The following is a 16,093-nucleotide window of genomic DNA, read 5'->3' on the forward strand; positions in this document are numbered from 1 at the left end:
TCACCAAGTTGCCCAGGCGGGTCTCGAACCCACGGGCTCAGGCAATCCACTCACCTCAGCCTCCCAAGGCGCAGAATTACAGGCTGAGCCACCGAACCCAGCTTAATTTTTTAATTTATTGTAGAGATGAGGTCTCTCCATGTTGCCAAAGTTGGTCTTGAACCCCTAGGCTCAGGCAATCCTCTCACCTCTGCCTCCCAAAGTGCTGGGATTATAGGCATGAGCCACTGCACCTGGCAGTTTGGAGTCATTTAAAGCGACTATTGTCACATCTGTTTGCTTAAACAAGTGGTCATCCACTTTTAGAAGTGATTTGGAGGAACGTAGAGTATGAAGTGGGCTTAGCTTTTTTCTCCAGCGTAACTGATGGTCACACACATGGTTGAAAATGGCCCTGGTGCTCTTGTGGCCCCACACACCACAAGAAAGAAGAAGTAGGCTTCTTGCAAAATTAGTTAAAAATCATGGTAATTCTGACCTCTCTAGTCGACCTCTAGAAGAGTAGAGAATGGGAGCCCCCCCCTTCCTATTTCCGAGTCTGGGTTGGACACTGATGTGGAATGGGGGAGGTGGTTTATCCTTGCAGACAAGTGTGCCTGGCTTGCATCACATAGAAGAGAAACCGATTTGAATTTGGTGTCCTTGACCTTTGTGACAAAGAGTGGGAGCTGAGTGGGACTGTTAGCGGCCAGCATGACTGATCCTCTTAGAATTGTGAAGCCATGTTCACAGCTTCTGGACTCCCCCAGTCACCAGAGACATGAAGTGTGACTGCTCTCTCTCTCCTGAAGCTTAGGAAACTAGATGAGGCGATAGAAGACTGCACAAGTGCAGTGAAGCTCGACGACACTTACGTAAAAGCCTACTTGAGAAGAGCCCAGTGGTGAGTGCCTCTGTGGGTGGGGGAGGAGGGTGTCGCCACTGGCCACCAGGGGAGTGCCTGCCAGGGGACTTGTGTTGTGAATGATGGAGCAGACCCAGGGATGTTGTGAGGTCATTTGGTCCTTCCCCCTGCCTCTAGGTGGGATTGTTCCAGTCCTAGACTATCTTTATAGACCTCCAGCGGAGGAGAATGCCCAAGCTCCCTCAGGCTCCCATGCCTTTGTCTAACGCCCTCACGGTCAGTAAGTGTCCTCTGATGCCTGACCCACATGCCTTTTGTTAACGTTTAAATCCATTTCCTTTGGAGATCTGATTTTGTGTTTTACACTTATGCTCTATCTTGGCACAGTGCTTGACACATAGGTGCTCACTCAGTACCTGTTTTGTTAAATGAATGTATGGTGCTTGGGAGAGGAGGAAACGCAGTGTCTCCCAGAGACGGTTGAGAGTTGAACCTGTCTGTCCTGCTTGTTCTGGGCGAAGGAAGACGGTCTTACAGTTGGAAGAGATTTAAGCTGACTCGGCCTCTGGCATAAGGAAATGCCTTTTGAGGTATCCTGTTGGGTAGTCTGCCTGAGTGCGTTGAGCAGAGGGGACTCCCTGTCTGACAAGGCGACCTGGGAGCTAGGACATGTCCACCTCTGGTGCCCAGATCTGCCCGAACCAGGGTTCTCCCAGCATGGTAGTTCATCTTTCTCTTGAACAGAAATGTTAACAAGAGCTGGAGAGGCCTCTCTCAGAAGTCCAGCTCTTCTTACTTCAGATTATTCTCCAGACGAAGAAGAGCCCCCTCTTTAAAGTTTCTGAAGAGTGTGTTTGTTGTATCCCAACTCTCCAGCACCTGCTCCATTCCTCGTTACAAAACATGCTGTCTGCAGAATGGTGCCATTGCTGCTGCCTGACGAGCCAGCAGTTCCAGCTTCCTCACCTTGTGGGTGGTCAGACAGTTCATGGACTGCCCGCCCTTAGCTCCCAAATCTCACTTCAAGTAGGAAAACTGCTCCTGTGTATAATGCTTTTTAAAAAGTGAATTTCTAAGTAAGTCTGTCCAACAAAAACATTCATGGAGTTATATTACAGATTCTGTGAGACCAGCCTTCAGACATTCCGTCTGAAGCCACTGGCATTCAAAAGCAGAAGCTTTAGAAGATAACAGCCTTGGGCCCAGCTAAAGGCTGACTTTAACAGACGCATAATGTTGTATACACGAAGTTGTTTGCAGCCATTTTATCTATACTAGCAAAACAGAATCACCTGAATGTCTAGTGGGAAGGGGGTGACCAGATACATAATACTGATCAGCTTGATGAGATGCTGTGTGTTGTGTGAGCAGGAAATGGGAAGAGAACAGCAAATTCTTGGTTTGCTAGGATGATAACTGGATGGAAAATTCTTTTCTTTTTCATGTATATACGATAAACAAAAATCAGGTACTGCTTTGATCAGATGATGACTCTGCCTAAGAGCCTACCACGGGGCCCTGGGTACTGCTGAGCATAGGTGGCTGAGTATCTGGCAGCAGTCCCCTGAACCATCTGGGGTTGACCAGAAGTGTGGAGATTAACTTGGGCCAAAACCTTACCAGAGGCCTGGCGTTGCTACCGTGTGCCTCAACTTACCCCTAAAGTTGGGGAGATGCCAAAGCTTTGTGCATCCCTGCATGAGCCAGAATTTCCTTTTCCCAGAAACCCCACTCACTTTTTACTCAGTAGAAACTTTTTTCAGCTCTTCAAAAGATTTAAAATGTAAGGATATCATCGAATTAAGGTAAAAATGCAAATCACTGAAGTATAGCGTGTTTGATACATTACATATGGGCCTAGAAAGTTTGTCATGGTTAATCATTTGTCACATCATTCTATATCCAGGGCTATCTTATTAAAAAAATTTTTACTTCAAATTATTTACATTAAATTCTGTAAATTGGTTCTCTGAGCTCCTAATAGCATTTGAATCCTGTGTCTGCCAGGCATTGTTGTTTTTTTTTTTAATGTCATACATCAAAATGTATATACGTTTTCTGTTGCTGGAAAATTAGAGATGCCCAAGACAGGGCTTCTCTTCTGTTGGCCACATTCGCAGCACTCTCCTGCCCTGGCTCTGAGGCTGGTGAGTCTGAGGCCTGTACATGGGTTTGTGTGGCCCTAGCGTAATGAATAAACTGTTGTGTAGCAGCCAGCTGCATGGCCTGATTGCATTCCCTTCCCCAGTGGATGGCGGTGGTCTTGGGAACTCCTACCACAGTCTGTTTAATGGGTAGACCAGGCTTGGTGCCAGTGATCTTATCGGGACATGGACAATGCCACTTGCTTCTGTGGAAGAGACACTTTTATTTATTTATTTATTTGTTTAATTTTTTTTTGAGTCGGAGTCTCACTCTGTCACCCAGACTGGAGTGCAGTGGCCGCTCCCGGCCACCACAGCCTCGATCTGCTGGGCTCCAGCTATCCTTCCGCCTCAACCTTCCAAGTAGCTGGAACTACAGGCGCACGCTACCATGCCCGGCTAATTTTTTGATTTATTGTAGAGATGAGGTCTCACCAAGTTGCCCAGGCGGGTCTCGAACCCACGGGCTCAGGCAATCCACTCACCTCAGCCTCCCCCAAGGCGCAGGATTACAGGCTGAGCCACCGAGCCCGGCTTATTTATTTTTATTTTTTATGTTTTTGTTTGTTGTTGTTGTTGTTGTTGTTGTTGTTTTGAGTTGGAGTCTCACTCTGTCACCCACACTGGAGTGCAGTGATCGCTCCCAGCCACTGCAGCCTCGACCTGCTGGGCTCCGGTGATCCTTCTGCCTCAGCCTTCCAAGTAGCTGGAACTACAGGCGCGCGTTACCACGCCCGGCTAATTTTTTTGATTTATTGAAGAGATGAGGTCTCGCCAAGTTGCCCAGGCGGGTCTCGAACCCGCGGGCTCAGGCAATTCACTCACCTCGGCCTCCCAAGGCGCGAGATTACAGGCTGAGTCACCGAGCCCGGCCCGGAAGAGACACTTAAAAGGTCTGGCCATCAGCCTGTCAAGGTAGATTCCTCCCATCTTGGGTCAGGGGCCCCTCTCTTCTTTGCTGCTGAAATAGAAGCAAACCTGTGTTTAGAGTCTCCTTTTCTGTTTCATTTACCTATATCTCTCTGATTGATTGGTCTTAATGGAAGCATTTGCCAGCAGCCACCACCTTGAATTTGATGCCTTTTGTGACTCACTAATTGTGCGTCTACTCTGTATTGGAGCTAGTCCTGCATGTTTATGGCACTGTAGGTTTCACAGTTCTTTCATATCCATTTATCTCACTTGATAATTTCCTCTTGTGTGTTTCAATCCCAAGTAATCAAGTTGGTGCCTTTACATTGTCTTTCCTAAGGCAGCCAATGCCTCTCGAGGTGGCAGTGCTAGAAGGAGCTTTTCCCCTTGATTACTTCCTGATCAGAGCTAAACATCACTCTGCTGGGGGGCAAGTGCCATGAAGCCTGTCTCCTTTTTTCCTGGAGGAACTGATAGCTCATTTTCTCTCTCTGCTAGATTGAGGGCTCCTGTTTCATGAAGCATCTTACTAGAAGTGTGTGTCTCTTGCTTGAGCCGTGCCTCTTGCCCAGAGTGATGCGGAAGACCGTTTATATTTGTGTCTGAGCACTGTATTGCTGTATTTCCTTCTCAGTTACATGGACACAGAACAGTATGAAGAAGCAGTGCGGGACTATGAGAAAGTGTATCAGACGGAGAAAACTAAAGGTAACGGAGTTGAGACACTGGCTTCTCAGGGACTCTGTGACCTTGCTTGTAGACCCTAAAGCTGGACACAGGTTGTTTGATTCAGGGATGTCCCCGGAGCTTATTTGATCCCTAGCCAGGAAGCAGTGAGTGGAGGTCCTGGATGGGGACAAGAGGCATCTGTTTTCTGGTCCCAGATCCTCCCTGTGACTTTCACTTCCTCTTTTGTGTGATGAGGCCAGTGTGAGGAACCGAAGATTTGTTCTCATCTGCAGAAGAAAGCACCATAAAAGCCCCTGGCTTGGTTAACAAGGCTCCTTACTCCCAGGCAGCTGGGCTGGGGCCTGGCAAGGGAAACCAGAATCAGGTTTGGCCTTTGATGCCAGGTGTCTCCTTCTAGAACACAAACAGCTCCTAAAAAATGCACAGCTGGAACTGAAGAAGAGTAAGAGGAAAGATTACTACAAGATCCTGGGAGTGGACAAGAATGCCTCTGAGGATGAGATCAAGAAAGCATATCGGAAACGGGCCTTGATGCACCATCCAGGTAGAGCTGGAGGGGCGAGGACTCAGCAGGGAGAGTCCGCCAGGCAGGCCCACCACTAGGCTCAGTCCTCAGTCCAGGGGAGCTCAGAGAGGGGCCTCAGGGGGCATAAGGTGCTGCAGCATCCATACCCTCCAGATCTGGGGAAGTGCCAAATCCCAAGATCACACTACACAGTGGTTTTACTCTTAAACTTTGTTTTCTTGAGACTCCGCCTCCATCTGAATTCTTCCCACACGCCTCCCTCTAGATCGGCACAGTGGAGCCAGTGCGGAGGTTCAGAAAGAAGAGGAGAAGAAGTTCAAGGAAGTGGGAGAGGCCTTTACCATCCTCTCGGATCCCAAGAAAAAGACTCGCTATGACAGTGGACAGGACCTGGATGAGGAGGGCATGAATATGGGCGGTGAGTTGGTTGGGGCCGCCTGGGCGGAAGCAGACAGCTGTGGAATGTTAGAATTTCTTCTGATACGCTCCAGAGTAAGAGTCTGAACGTGATCGGCTGGTGGCGTGCATGGTTTGTAAAGCCACCCTCTGATGAGTGCCTGTGATGGTCAGGCACTGTGTTGGGGGCTGGGATAGTGAGGACCAGCCCCATCAGCTCCTTGACCTCCAGAAACCCACCTTCTAGGGGTTTGCAAAGTTAGTCCATGGGCCCTTTCTGATCCCTGGCCTACCCAGAATAATAGAAATGGCATCAGACAGCGCAGGCAGGTGCCAGGTTGGGTGTGCCTAGGAGGCTAAGGCGAGTGCCAGCACGGTGAGGCCTGTAGGCACAGGAAAGCCTAGCTCTGGGGTCCGTGAGCTCTGTCCAGGGTCATCACGGCAGGTGCTGGAGGCAGGCAGCCAGCTCAGACCTCAGAAAGCCACCTGCATGGTGGGCAGCATGGGCCTGTCCCATTCTCTGCAGAGATGTGTGCCCTAGCCCTTACGTTGTCAGGCATTCCCACACATCCTCACCAGTTTTAGTTTCCCAAGAAGACTTGGTGTGAAGCAAGGCAGCTGTCATCAGTGTCGCTGCTCACGGTAGGCTGTCAGGGAGTGAAGGGGCCCTGGGTCACGCCGGGCACAGAGCCTCCTCTCTGATGCCAGCCCTTTCTCTCCCACTAAGAGAATCTACTGGATTTTTTTTTTTTTTTTGGTCAGAGTCTCACTCTGTCACCCAGGCTGAAGTGCAGTGGCACGCTTACAGCCCCCACAGCCTCGACCAGCTGGGCTCAGGTGATCCTTCCACCTTAGCCTTCCAAGCAGCTGGAACCACAGGCACATGTCACCGTGCCTGGTTAATTTTTTGATTTATTGTAGAGATGAGGTCTCACCATGTTGGTCTTGAACCCCTGAGTTTAGGCAGTCCTCTCACCTCTGCCTCCCAAAGTGCTGGCATTACAGGCATGAGGTATTGCGCCTGGCCTCTACTGGAATTTAAAATGAGAATAGTGATGCTGTAGAGATAATCCCAAATCCTCTCCAGTTCAGAGTGGGGGTGTTGGGCAGGGCTGACTCATGGGCCATTTGCTGAATAGTCTGAGATTTACCAGTAATAGACATGTGCTGCCCAGCAGCTGAAAAGAGCTGTCAGAAGCTAGTGAGGAGTTTAAGTGGGGACTGAACGGCTCTAGAAACCTATGTGTGATGTTGGTGTGGAGGAAGGTAGCAATGGAGGGAAGACACAACCAGTGGGAGAGGAGGAGAGGGCACAGCTGGGAGGCAGGAGGAAAGGGAAGGGAAGCAAGGGGAGGGGAGGGGGGCACAGCTGGGAGGTGGGAGAGGAGGGCACAGCTGGGAGGTGGCATAGGCTCAGGGGGAGGCAGTTGCTGGGGATGGCCGAGTTGGGAGTGACAGGCAGGGCTGACTCGCGGGCCATTTGCTGAGCCAAGGGAACCCAGAAGCAGCAGAGAAACTTGCTTTGGGGCACGAGGTATCTGTGGGGGTCCTGTGGTGATCAGCCCTTCTGTGTGGCTTAGGGAGTCATCGGGGCTGGGCCGTCAGACCCACCGTAGCCTAGGAAAGCACATTGCCAGAATCACACGGGAGCTGGAACTCCCAGTTCTGCTGCTTTCAAGTCAGGCCATGTGATCTTGGGCAAGTCTCTTGAACTCCATAAGTTTTGTTGAATATACATTGGGAATAACATCCTGACAGAGTGTTACTAGGATTAAATGATATGGTATGCAAGTACCAGCACCAGGACTCACATCTAGTAGGTGCCCAGTAAACCATAGAGTTTTTCCTGGCAGTCTAGACAGTAACAGACAGGGACTCATACATGAATCATAGGTCTTGTTCTTATATTCACTTCTGGTGGCATTTAAGAGAAGCATGTTAGCCTTGCTAGTAGCAGCTCCAGCATTATGGAGGACAGAGTATGGGCAAGTCCTGTGTCACAAGAGTCAACAGCACCCAGTTGTTGAGCAGACATCCAGTGCAGCAGGTGGAGGCACAGGACACTTTCCTGTGGACGCGCTTGGAGGGAGAAGGGAGCACCTTCTGGGCATGGGGTTATGGGCGGATCTGCTCACTGCTGGGCTGCCGTGTCAGGAAGGTGGGGAGGGAGACCGGGAAAAAGCTTTAGAGACCCTTCTCAGTCTTCAGTTCTTCAGACACACATTCTAATAATTGTCTCACCTTCTTGTCCCTTTTTGTTACTTGCTCTGCCACAGATTTTGATGCAAACAACATCTTCAAGGCGTTCTTTGGTGGTCCTGGGGGCTTCAGTTTTGAAGGTGGGTGTGCCTGCTGTTTTAGGGAGTTCTCAGGTCACAGGCCAACACCGATCCCCACATGGGCAGCCTTTGAGAGTTGGGGCCCCGGGGGGGGGGGGGCTGAGTTCTTTCCTGCAGGGCATCTTGCCCTTGGCGGTGGCTGTAGATGAAGGGAGTGTTTCCCATACCCCTTGCCTTGGCACTGATAACACCGCACCCTGCAGGGCTGGGGTGTGTCTGAGCAGCCTGGTCCCAGGGCTTCTCTGCAGGAGTGAGAGGGCAGAAGTCGTATGTGGTGTGAGTGGCCAAGTGCTCCCTCTTGCCCTCAGAGCCTGGACACTTAGTGTTTCTTAGAATTTCTCTGTTGGAATTTGAATCTGCTCTTGAAGACTTGTCCATAGTCAGAACAAAGGGATCATCCTAAGAAAACCCACAGGCCAACCAACGAGCCCTGTGCTTCCCTTTCAGCATCTGGTCCAGGGAATTTCTTCTTCCAGTTTGGCTAATGAAGGGCAGCCCCCAGAGCCCAGAACATGCTGAGCCGCTCGGTGTCGCCTGGTGTGGACATGGTCACCTCCCCCTTCATCAGTCTCCATGTCCTTAGAGTCGTTTCTTGGTCGGATACCCTGTGTCTGTGAGTTGGTGGAGGAAGGGAGCCAGTGCCCAGGACTGCGGGGGGTGGGGGGCAGGGAGGCAGCTTGTGAAGTTTTGTTTTACTGTTTAACTTTATTAAAAAAGAAAAAAAGAAGAGAATAAAATGTTTTGACCCTTTCTGGCCCTTTGCTCTGGCAGCTGCTTTGTGTCACTCCAGAGTCAGGGCCCGAGCTGAGCTCCAGCACAGAGTGACCCTGGCAGGGACCCGATGCCAGTCATGGGAAAGCGAGTTGGGAAAGCATGCTCAGTTCACAGCGGGGTTCCCAGAAGTTACCAGAAGGAGTGCAGGAGGGTGCTGACGTAGTGGGGAGTGGACCTCATGGGTTCTCAGCATCCTTGCTGGTGCCATCCTACCTGCTGACCCCCAGACCCTTTCAGAGTGGGGCTGGCAGTTCCAAGCCCTGGTCTGGTTGCCCACCCGGGGCTCCCACCATGGCAGCCCCGTTCTCAGCGAATGCACCCACCTCCTCCCCTGGTCTCCCTTCTGCCTGTGGGAGTCAAGCCTGGCAAGGGAGGAGCGGGTGTCCTGCTGCTCTGGCCTGCCATTCAAGGTGAGCTGCCTCCTTAGGACTTCCAGCTGTGCGACTTTGGCTGAAGCTTAGCTTTTTAGTGCTTTGGTAGTAGAGACTGGCAGGAAAGGCCTTGAACTAGAACGATAACTGAATTTCTCTAATCCCTAAGCTGCTCCTTATCTCTGTTTTTCCCTGTTGGGGCCAAGGCCATGGTGAATAGTTGACTAGGACCTGGGGAGTTTCCCTGTCTTGGCTGTTGAGGCCTCTGCTGGCCTGGAAGAGACTCAAGTAGTTGGTCTTCCCCAGTGCCTAAAGGTGGCCTGCCCTCAAGAACTGGTAAACCCCATACTGGGAGCCTGGGGTCTTCCTGAGAAGTCTCAGGTGGGAGTGGGCTGGAGACACCTTGGGCCTGGTGCCCTAGCTAGCGGGGGTAAGAGCACTTGTGCCCCACCTCCCTCAGACTGCCAACCCCCACCTTCTGTATGGCTCTAAGGTCAGCTTCTTCCCTTTCTGCCTCCTCATGAAAGCCAACACTGTTCAGCTGCTCAGCCTCACCACAGCTGTGCCCAGCCAGCAGAGGGGAGACAGGACCGATGGCCCCAAGCTGTGGGACAAAGCCAGTCCTAACACACCCGGCCCTAGCCCCAGGGAAGATTGAGCCGGGCACAGAAGGTGGGAGACTGCACACAGCCAGGATTAACATGATTTATTTCATTATCAGTCTTACAAGTTGCTGAGGTTGGGCAAAGCCAGGATAGTACCTTAAATCCAAAGCACATCTATTGAATGGCAACCTGATTAGCAAGGCCTGTTACTGAGCAGAGGGCAGTGGAGGGCACCCCAGGAACCGCAGCACACGCAGCAGCTTCAGAAACCCCCCCCCCCCCCGGGCAGCAGGCGGGCCCCGGCCCTTACCAGCTGGGAGTTCTACTCCACTGGCTCTCAGCACCCACCGGCCTCCCTTAGAGGCCCAGAGGCCTCCACAGGCACCATGGAGACAGGATGGGCTGGGCAGACAGCAAGGCTGTGCTTCCTCTTTGCGTGCGTCTCCCCATGCATCCTACAGAACTGCTCTCCTGGTGGGAGACTGGCAGGCAGCCTGGGACGCAGCCGCCATGGGTCATCTGTTCTTCCCTGGTTATCAAAATGTTACCGTGTTACAGTGTGCAGAACGGGCAGAGTTGGGACCAAGGATGGGAGGCAAGCCTTTTTCTGCCCTGGTGAACAGCCCCGGCCTTCCTGAGGCTAAAGTGATTAAAAAGGGGTCAAAGCCCAGAAGTCCTCCCCCCCAAAGCCACCACAAGTTTTCTGTAGCGGTGGCAAGCTCCCACAGCCCACCACCACCCTTCTCCTCCAGCAGCGGGGCTGGCCGCTCTGGGCAGGGAGTGGGCCTGGGCCTGGGCTGGACTAACTGGAACCTGGAAGCGGTAGGACTCAGGGTTCCGGCTGTGACTGTGGGCCCAGCCTGTCAGCTGTGGTCTGGATTCCCAGATGGTGTCTGCCTGCGCCCATGTGTTGTGAGCGGGGCTGTTAGAGGACAAGAGGGTGGGCAGGAAGGGAGGGGCAAGTTTTTAAAAGTTACAGGTAGGTTAACTTGGAGTAAAAAAAAAGACTCTTGAAACAGACAAGCGGAGGGCTTGCTTCCCCCTCCCTTCTAAAGAGCGGGGTACCGTGGCAAGACACTCATATGATGGCACAGGATTGCAGGGCACCCCCCTTGCGGCCACCCTGCGTGGGCACAGGCTTGCCCTTCCCATAGTAGCCCGTGAAGATGGCCTTGACCTCCATGTGCTTGGCCAGGCTCAGCAGCCAGCGCCCGCTGCCTAAGGAGTAGAGCTTGCCTCGGCTCAGCTCACCCACCTCCTCGCCCCGGCTGCCCCCCTTCTCCTGCCGCACAATCTCCAAGAGGTCGAGGCCCGTCTGCACAGCCTCCACGTCAGCCGCACAGCCCAGTGTGATGTGGGCACGGCTTCCCCGGGGCAAGTTGTCAGAGAGGGACAGCTTGTCCACGTCGGTCGGCCACAGGGACAGCTGCTGCTCGCTTAGCTCCACTCGGGCCCCCATTGTCTTGGGAGTCACAAAGAGGGCGGAGATGGTCAGTGTGAAGGCCTTGGAGTAGGACTTCTTCACCACCTGGGGAGAGCAAGAGAGGCCAAGCTAGAGGTGGGGGCCTGAGGTCCAGCGGACAGGGTGGCTCAGTTGCAGGAGAGGGGAGTCTAGCAGAAGTGAGCGCACTGAGCAGAGGCACATGGTCCACAGGCTGCTGCCCATGGGCACAGGAGGGACAGGCTGGTGCGAGACCGGAGCCCCACTTGCTGGCTTCCAGGCTAGCTGCCTCGCTGGGCACCTGGGTTTATTCACCCGGAAAGCGGGACATTCAGAGCCTGCCTCAGTGTCAGCCTGGGGATTGGGAAGCAGCCAGGCATACAGCAGGGGCTGCTGCCGTCACTGCTCAGGTGCCCTGGGCGGCAGGTGAAGGCTGACCCACCCTGTCGAAGCCCGTGGGGACCCTGGGTTCATGTCTGATTATGTATCTGGCTACAAGTGCTGCTACAAGTGAGCCCGTATTCATTTAGCTACGCCAGGGCACTGGGAACGCGGGAGTGAATTCAGTTTAAAACACCTCGCCCCAGGAGGAGACCAGTGAGCAAACGAGCACCATCATGGCTGTGGGAACCTAGGCAGAGGATGGCATGGCGTCAGGGAAGGGCTCCCGAGGCAGCTGGAGATAGCCCTGAGGATCTGAGGCACACGCCTGGTGTCCAAGGGCCACATCTTAGGGCTGCAGGCGGAGGGTGCCGGCTCTGGCACAGCAGGGCCTAGGACCCACAGGCCAGTAAGCGCTGCCGTCCTTCCACTCCGCAAGGCTGCTACAGACACAAACCGCTGCACATCAGGCTTCCGGGGCAAGGGACTCCTGGCCTATAGGACCGATAGAGGCCAGAGGAGGCACCATTCAGTGCTGACCAGTGTTCTCCATGGGTTAGGCAGGCCACCTGAGAGCAGGTGGTTGAGCCTGGGGTGGGGGAGCTGGGGGAGGTCTCCTGCCTGACACTAGTGCCCATTTCCAGAACACCTTCAGCCCTCTCTCCCTTCTCCCCAGCTGGTGTCCCTGGAGCACTCACATCCTGCTGGGCATACTCGTCGGCCCCAGCAGCCTTCCCGTAGTCACAGAACTTGGTCGTGCAGTGCAGCACGCCCGGGGGTCTCTTCCCGAAGTAGGTGACCAGTTCAATCTTCTCCCTGGGCTCGTCCCCAGAGACAACTGCAGGGGAAGAGGGCGCAGTCAGGGCAGGGCAGGGGCGTGCCAACACCGTACCGAGACGGAGCGGAGGAAACAGCAGAGGCTCAGCGCCCCTGCAGTTCATTGCTGTACTAGTTGGTCAAGCAACAGGAACTCCAGAGCTAGGAAGAGTGTGGACACCCCCTGGCTGTCCCTTGTGTAGGTCTTTACCTCTTCCCCAAACTCCAGGGCACCTGTAACCCAGGGAGGCAGCCACAGGACCCTGAGATTTACCGGTGACACATCTAAGTGAAAACCAAGGCATGAGAAGTAGGGTGGAAAGGCAGAGAGCCAGGAACACCAAGGGAGGCCTGGCAGAAAGTACCAGAAAAACAACAACTCCACCCTGCCCTTGCTAGCCGTTGACCCGGGGCAAGCGATTGACCCTTATCTGTCAATCCAGGAGGACAGCTAGGGTGACCATGTACTCCAGTGTTCCCAGGACCATGTGGGTAACAATTAGTCGCACCCCATGTCACATCACTCATAAGGACAAGAAGTTACAGTGTCATAATACACACCTTGCAGGTCCACTTGAGAGGCAAGGGTCTACAGAGGACCTGGGGTGGGCAGGGTCTTGTCTATAACGGGGCAACGATGTGGACATGTGGCCAGTGGACACATAGAGTGTGACTTCCATATCCAGACTCTATACCTTGCGGTTGTCTTCGGAGTCACTGACTTTTCTCTGTTAGTTCCCCAGAGAGACTGAGACCTGGGGTGGCTGTCTGGCCCTCCCAGAGGAAGTGCCCCGGGGGGAAGACCTCACTCTGAGATCAGCCCAGTTCTTAACCCACAGCATGTCTCCTGGATTCCCATTTTTCAGGGTCACAGTCAATCCAGGGCGCAGCCACCAGCTCGGCTGGCAGTCCCAGTCCCCCTCTCGGTTGCTTTTCCCCTCAGCCTTCCTCAGATACAGGGCTTACTCCTGGCCAACGTCCCTGCAGGGACCATGGGCCCTGCCGAGTTCCAGCTCAGGAGCTGGGGAGAAAGTTCCCCAAGAACCCTCCAGCACAAATGTCCTGCCTCTGAGCACCTCAGGCCAGTACCAAGAAACACGGGCAGGGTCTAATTCAAGTATGATATCATCTAAGAGGAGGGGGGACCAGACACGGCATGAAGCCATAGATGGGTTAGTGGGTGGCATTTTGCCAAGGAGCCACCGTCAGAAAGCCACAAGGACCCTCCCCTATCCTTGGAGCAAAGAGCCCCTCCCAGGAGGGACCCTGCTGGGGTGGACAGAATCCAGGTGCCAGCTGCATGGCCCACATCCCACCTGGGCCTGTTTTCCCACCTGGAAAGCCAGGGCTCTGGAACTAGGTGTGACACTCATGTCTCCTGGAGCTGCAGGACGCTGCATACCCATGAGCACCCTGAGTAGCTCCAGGCCTGGGAGCCATCCCCAGTGAAGTCACAGTAGTCCTACTTCTAATTATTCTGCAGCTTAGAGTTTCAAATAATTTTTGGAACATGATTCTGCTGCCGAAATTGAGCTTGAAAACAAGGGGGCCAGGCTGGGCGCAGTGGCTCAAGCCTGTAATCCCAGCACTTTGGGAGGCAGAGGCAAGAGGATTACCTGAACCCAGGGGTTCGAGACCAGCCTAGGCAACTTGGTGAGACCTTGTCTCTACAATAAATCAAAATTAGTCGGGCATGGTGGTGCGTGCCTATAGTTCCAACTACTTTGAAGGCTGAGGCAAAAGGATCGCCTGAGCCCAGCAGGTCAACGTTGGGGTAGCTGTGAGCAAGCCACCGCACTCCAGGCTGGGCAACAGAGTGCGACTCTGACTCAAAAACAAAGGCTGAGGTGAGTGGATTGCCTGAGCCCGCGGGTTCGAGACCTGCCTGGGCAGCGAGACCTCATCTCTACAATAAATCAAAAAATCAGCCGGGTGTGGTAGCGCATGGCTGTAATTCCGGCTACTTGGAAGGCTGAGGGGTAAGGATCGCCGGAGCCCAGCAGGTTGAGGCTGCGGTGGCTGGGAGCGGCCACTGCACTCCAGTCTGGGTGACAGAGTGAGACTCCAACTCAAAAACAAAACAAAAAAACACGGGGCCAGATCCTCCCCCTAAAGTTATAAGGTGACATATTTTCTTGTTACAGTGTTTTTCCCACCCCCAAGACGGGGACAGTGGTCTCGACCCAGGCTGGGTAAAGGGGACTAGGAACTGTCAGCCGACGACCTGAAGGCAGAAGCAAGCTGGTGCTTCCCAGGGGTGGCCCTAGGGGTGGCAGCGCGGTAGGAACAGAGGGGCTTCACTAGGGCCACCCCTGGGAAGCACCAGCTTGCTTCTGCCGCCTCTGGGTGAGCCCCTACTTCACACCCAGTCCCGAGTACACGGATGGTCTGTCCTGTGCCCGCAGCTCCCTGGTTCCCCCAGCTCCCTGGTTCCCCCCTGCCCAGCCTCCCGCCCACCACCTACAGTGTCGAAGCTCCTTCTTGAAGGCCTTGTGGTTGCCCAGCTCATCCAGGAAAACCTGGCCGGCTTTGCGGAGGGTCTCGGAGCTCTTCCTGGTCAGGAACCAGCCGAAGTAGAGTGGCAGGAAGTCCTTCTCCAGCCCCGGTTTCAGCTTCTTCAGGTCGTCGGCCGACAGCTGCCACTGGTTCTTCTCTTTCAGCTGGGCGCAGTCCAGCCGCCACGCCGTCTTGGGCTCCACCAGCACCACCTGGTACTGGTACTGGTCGGCCATCTCAAAGAGCTGCTCCAGCCGCTCCCGCTCGTGGTTGGTGTCATCCAGCACGAGGACGCGGATGTCCCGGCGCCGGCAGTAGGCGGCCAGGTCCTCGTCCAGCCGCTTATACTCCTCGGAGAAGCCTCCCCGGACGCCGGGGGTGATCTTGTATGTGTCGGCTGACACCATCTTGGTGCCGTCGCGGTACTTGTCCACGATGACCCGGGCCAGCGTGGACTTGCCGCTCCCTGGCAGGCCGCGCAGGATGAAGAGGGTCTTGCACTCTTGCAGCGTAGCCACCGTGTCCTCGTCCTGAAGGAAGGGGAACTGCAGCTCCGGCTTGTCCTTGGCCCCCGAGGACGACATCTTGCGGAAGAAGATCTTGGGCAGGAATGCGTGGCTCTTTCGGGAGAAACCTCTGTTCTGTGGAAGGGGGGGGAGACGTCAGCCCGGGTCACACGCGGCACCCGGCCAGCCTGGCCCTGCAACTCTGGCCCAGCTGTGGGCGCCTCCCCAGCGGCACAGTGCTGGGCCTTCCTGCTCCCCAGTCCTCGGGTCCCTGTCCGCTCCGGGCAGAGGAGGAGGACAAGGGACACTGTGTGTAGCTCTCCCTAACCCACTCTCCTCTCCTCAAGGATCACCCATCGCCGCTGCCTCTGAAAGGAAGATGCTGGAAGGGCGTGCAGGAGCTGGAGCCTGCGGTTCTGGGACCAGCCTCCCTCTTATATGCTCGGCGCCTACAAGGCCGTCCTCCTTGGAGGTGGGGGGGTGTCTCTGTCCCGGCCAAGCCACAGCTGCCCTGGCTCTGAGAAGGGTGAGGGGGTGGAGAAGGGTTACCCCAAGACCGCCTCCCCTCCCCCGACAATGGCAGCAACAGATAATACCCTCTTGTCTGCCCCAGGGGACAATGGTGCCACAGAAGGGCTGGTGGGGGCAGGGCAGGAGAGCGCTGGACAAGAGCCTCGTTCACTGCGCCCGCCACCTCCTCTCTGCCCTCTCCCGCCCCCTCCCAAGTCGTGGTCTTTGTGCCTGCCGCAGGGCTGGGCGGCACAGGCACCCGCACGCAAGGTGCAGCTCGGCCCCACTTCGCTGTGTGTGCGCAGCGCCTCTCTGAGCCTTTGGTTTCCGAGTCTGTTGGAA

The 16,093-nt window shown here is 54.6% G+C and overlaps 2 protein-coding genes across 5 annotated transcripts in view; one reads left to right on the forward strand and one right to left on the reverse strand.

Annotated features, from left to right (window-relative positions):
- Positions 1-8,619, forward strand: part of DNAJC7 (DnaJ heat shock protein family (Hsp40) member C7) — a 33,784-nt gene extending 25,165 nt beyond the window's left edge. For all 3 annotated transcript variants that reach the window (XM_021719523.1, XM_008071918.2, XM_021719522.1), the window contains 6 exons: positions 792-883; positions 4,535-4,608; positions 4,988-5,134; positions 5,382-5,534; positions 7,789-7,851; positions 8,299-8,619. In XM_021719523.1, the coding sequence (XP_021575198.1) occupies positions 792-883; positions 4,535-4,608; positions 4,988-5,134; positions 5,382-5,534; positions 7,789-7,851; positions 8,299-8,336 (567 nt within the window). In that variant the 3' untranslated portion in view covers positions 8,337-8,619. The remainder of the gene's footprint in view (positions 1-791; positions 884-4,534; positions 4,609-4,987; positions 5,135-5,381; positions 5,535-7,788; positions 7,852-8,298) is intronic.
- A 1,068-nt stretch (positions 8,620-9,687) lies between these two features.
- Positions 9,688-15,746, reverse strand: CNP (2',3'-cyclic nucleotide 3' phosphodiesterase). 2 transcript variants are annotated; one of them, XM_008071919.2, is made up of 4 exons: positions 14,704-15,486; positions 12,122-12,261; positions 10,857-11,129; positions 9,688-10,130 (listed from the first exon to the last, which is right to left on the reverse strand). In XM_008071919.2, exons 1-4 carry the CDS (start codon positions 15,317-15,319, stop codon positions 9,939-9,941), a joined length of 1,221 nt encoding a protein of 406 aa, XP_008070110.1. In that variant the 5' UTR covers positions 15,320-15,486; the 3' UTR covers positions 9,688-9,938. The 2 variants fall into 2 exon arrangements, with proteins under 2 accessions (XP_008070110.1, XP_008070111.1); XM_008071920.2 differs by adding an exon at positions 15,695-15,746 and having other exon boundaries at positions 10,038-11,129; positions 14,704-15,376.
- Between the last annotated feature and the right edge of the window lie 347 nt (positions 15,747-16,093).

This window comes from Carlito syrichta, unplaced genomic scaffold, assembly GCF_000164805.1.
Source record: "Carlito syrichta isolate Samal-C Ts95f unplaced genomic scaffold, Tarsius_syrichta-2.0.1 Scaffold314793, whole genome shotgun sequence".
NCBI classification, from domain to species: domain Eukaryota; kingdom Metazoa; phylum Chordata; class Mammalia; order Primates; family Tarsiidae; genus Carlito; species Carlito syrichta.

Coding starts and splice junctions, on each gene's coding strand:
- CNP (XM_008071919.2), bottom strand. CDS start 15,319: ATGTCGTCCTCGGGGGCCAAGGACAAGCCGGAGCTGCAGTTCCCCTTC. Junction 12,262..14,703: donor CAAGAAGGAGCTTCGACACT/GTAGGTGGTGGG, acceptor CTTCCCCTGCAG/TTGTCTCTGGGGACGAGCCC. Junction 10,131..10,856: donor GGGGCAGCCGGGGCGAGGAG/GTGGGTGAGCTG, acceptor TTTGATAACCAG/GGAAGAACAGATGACCCATG.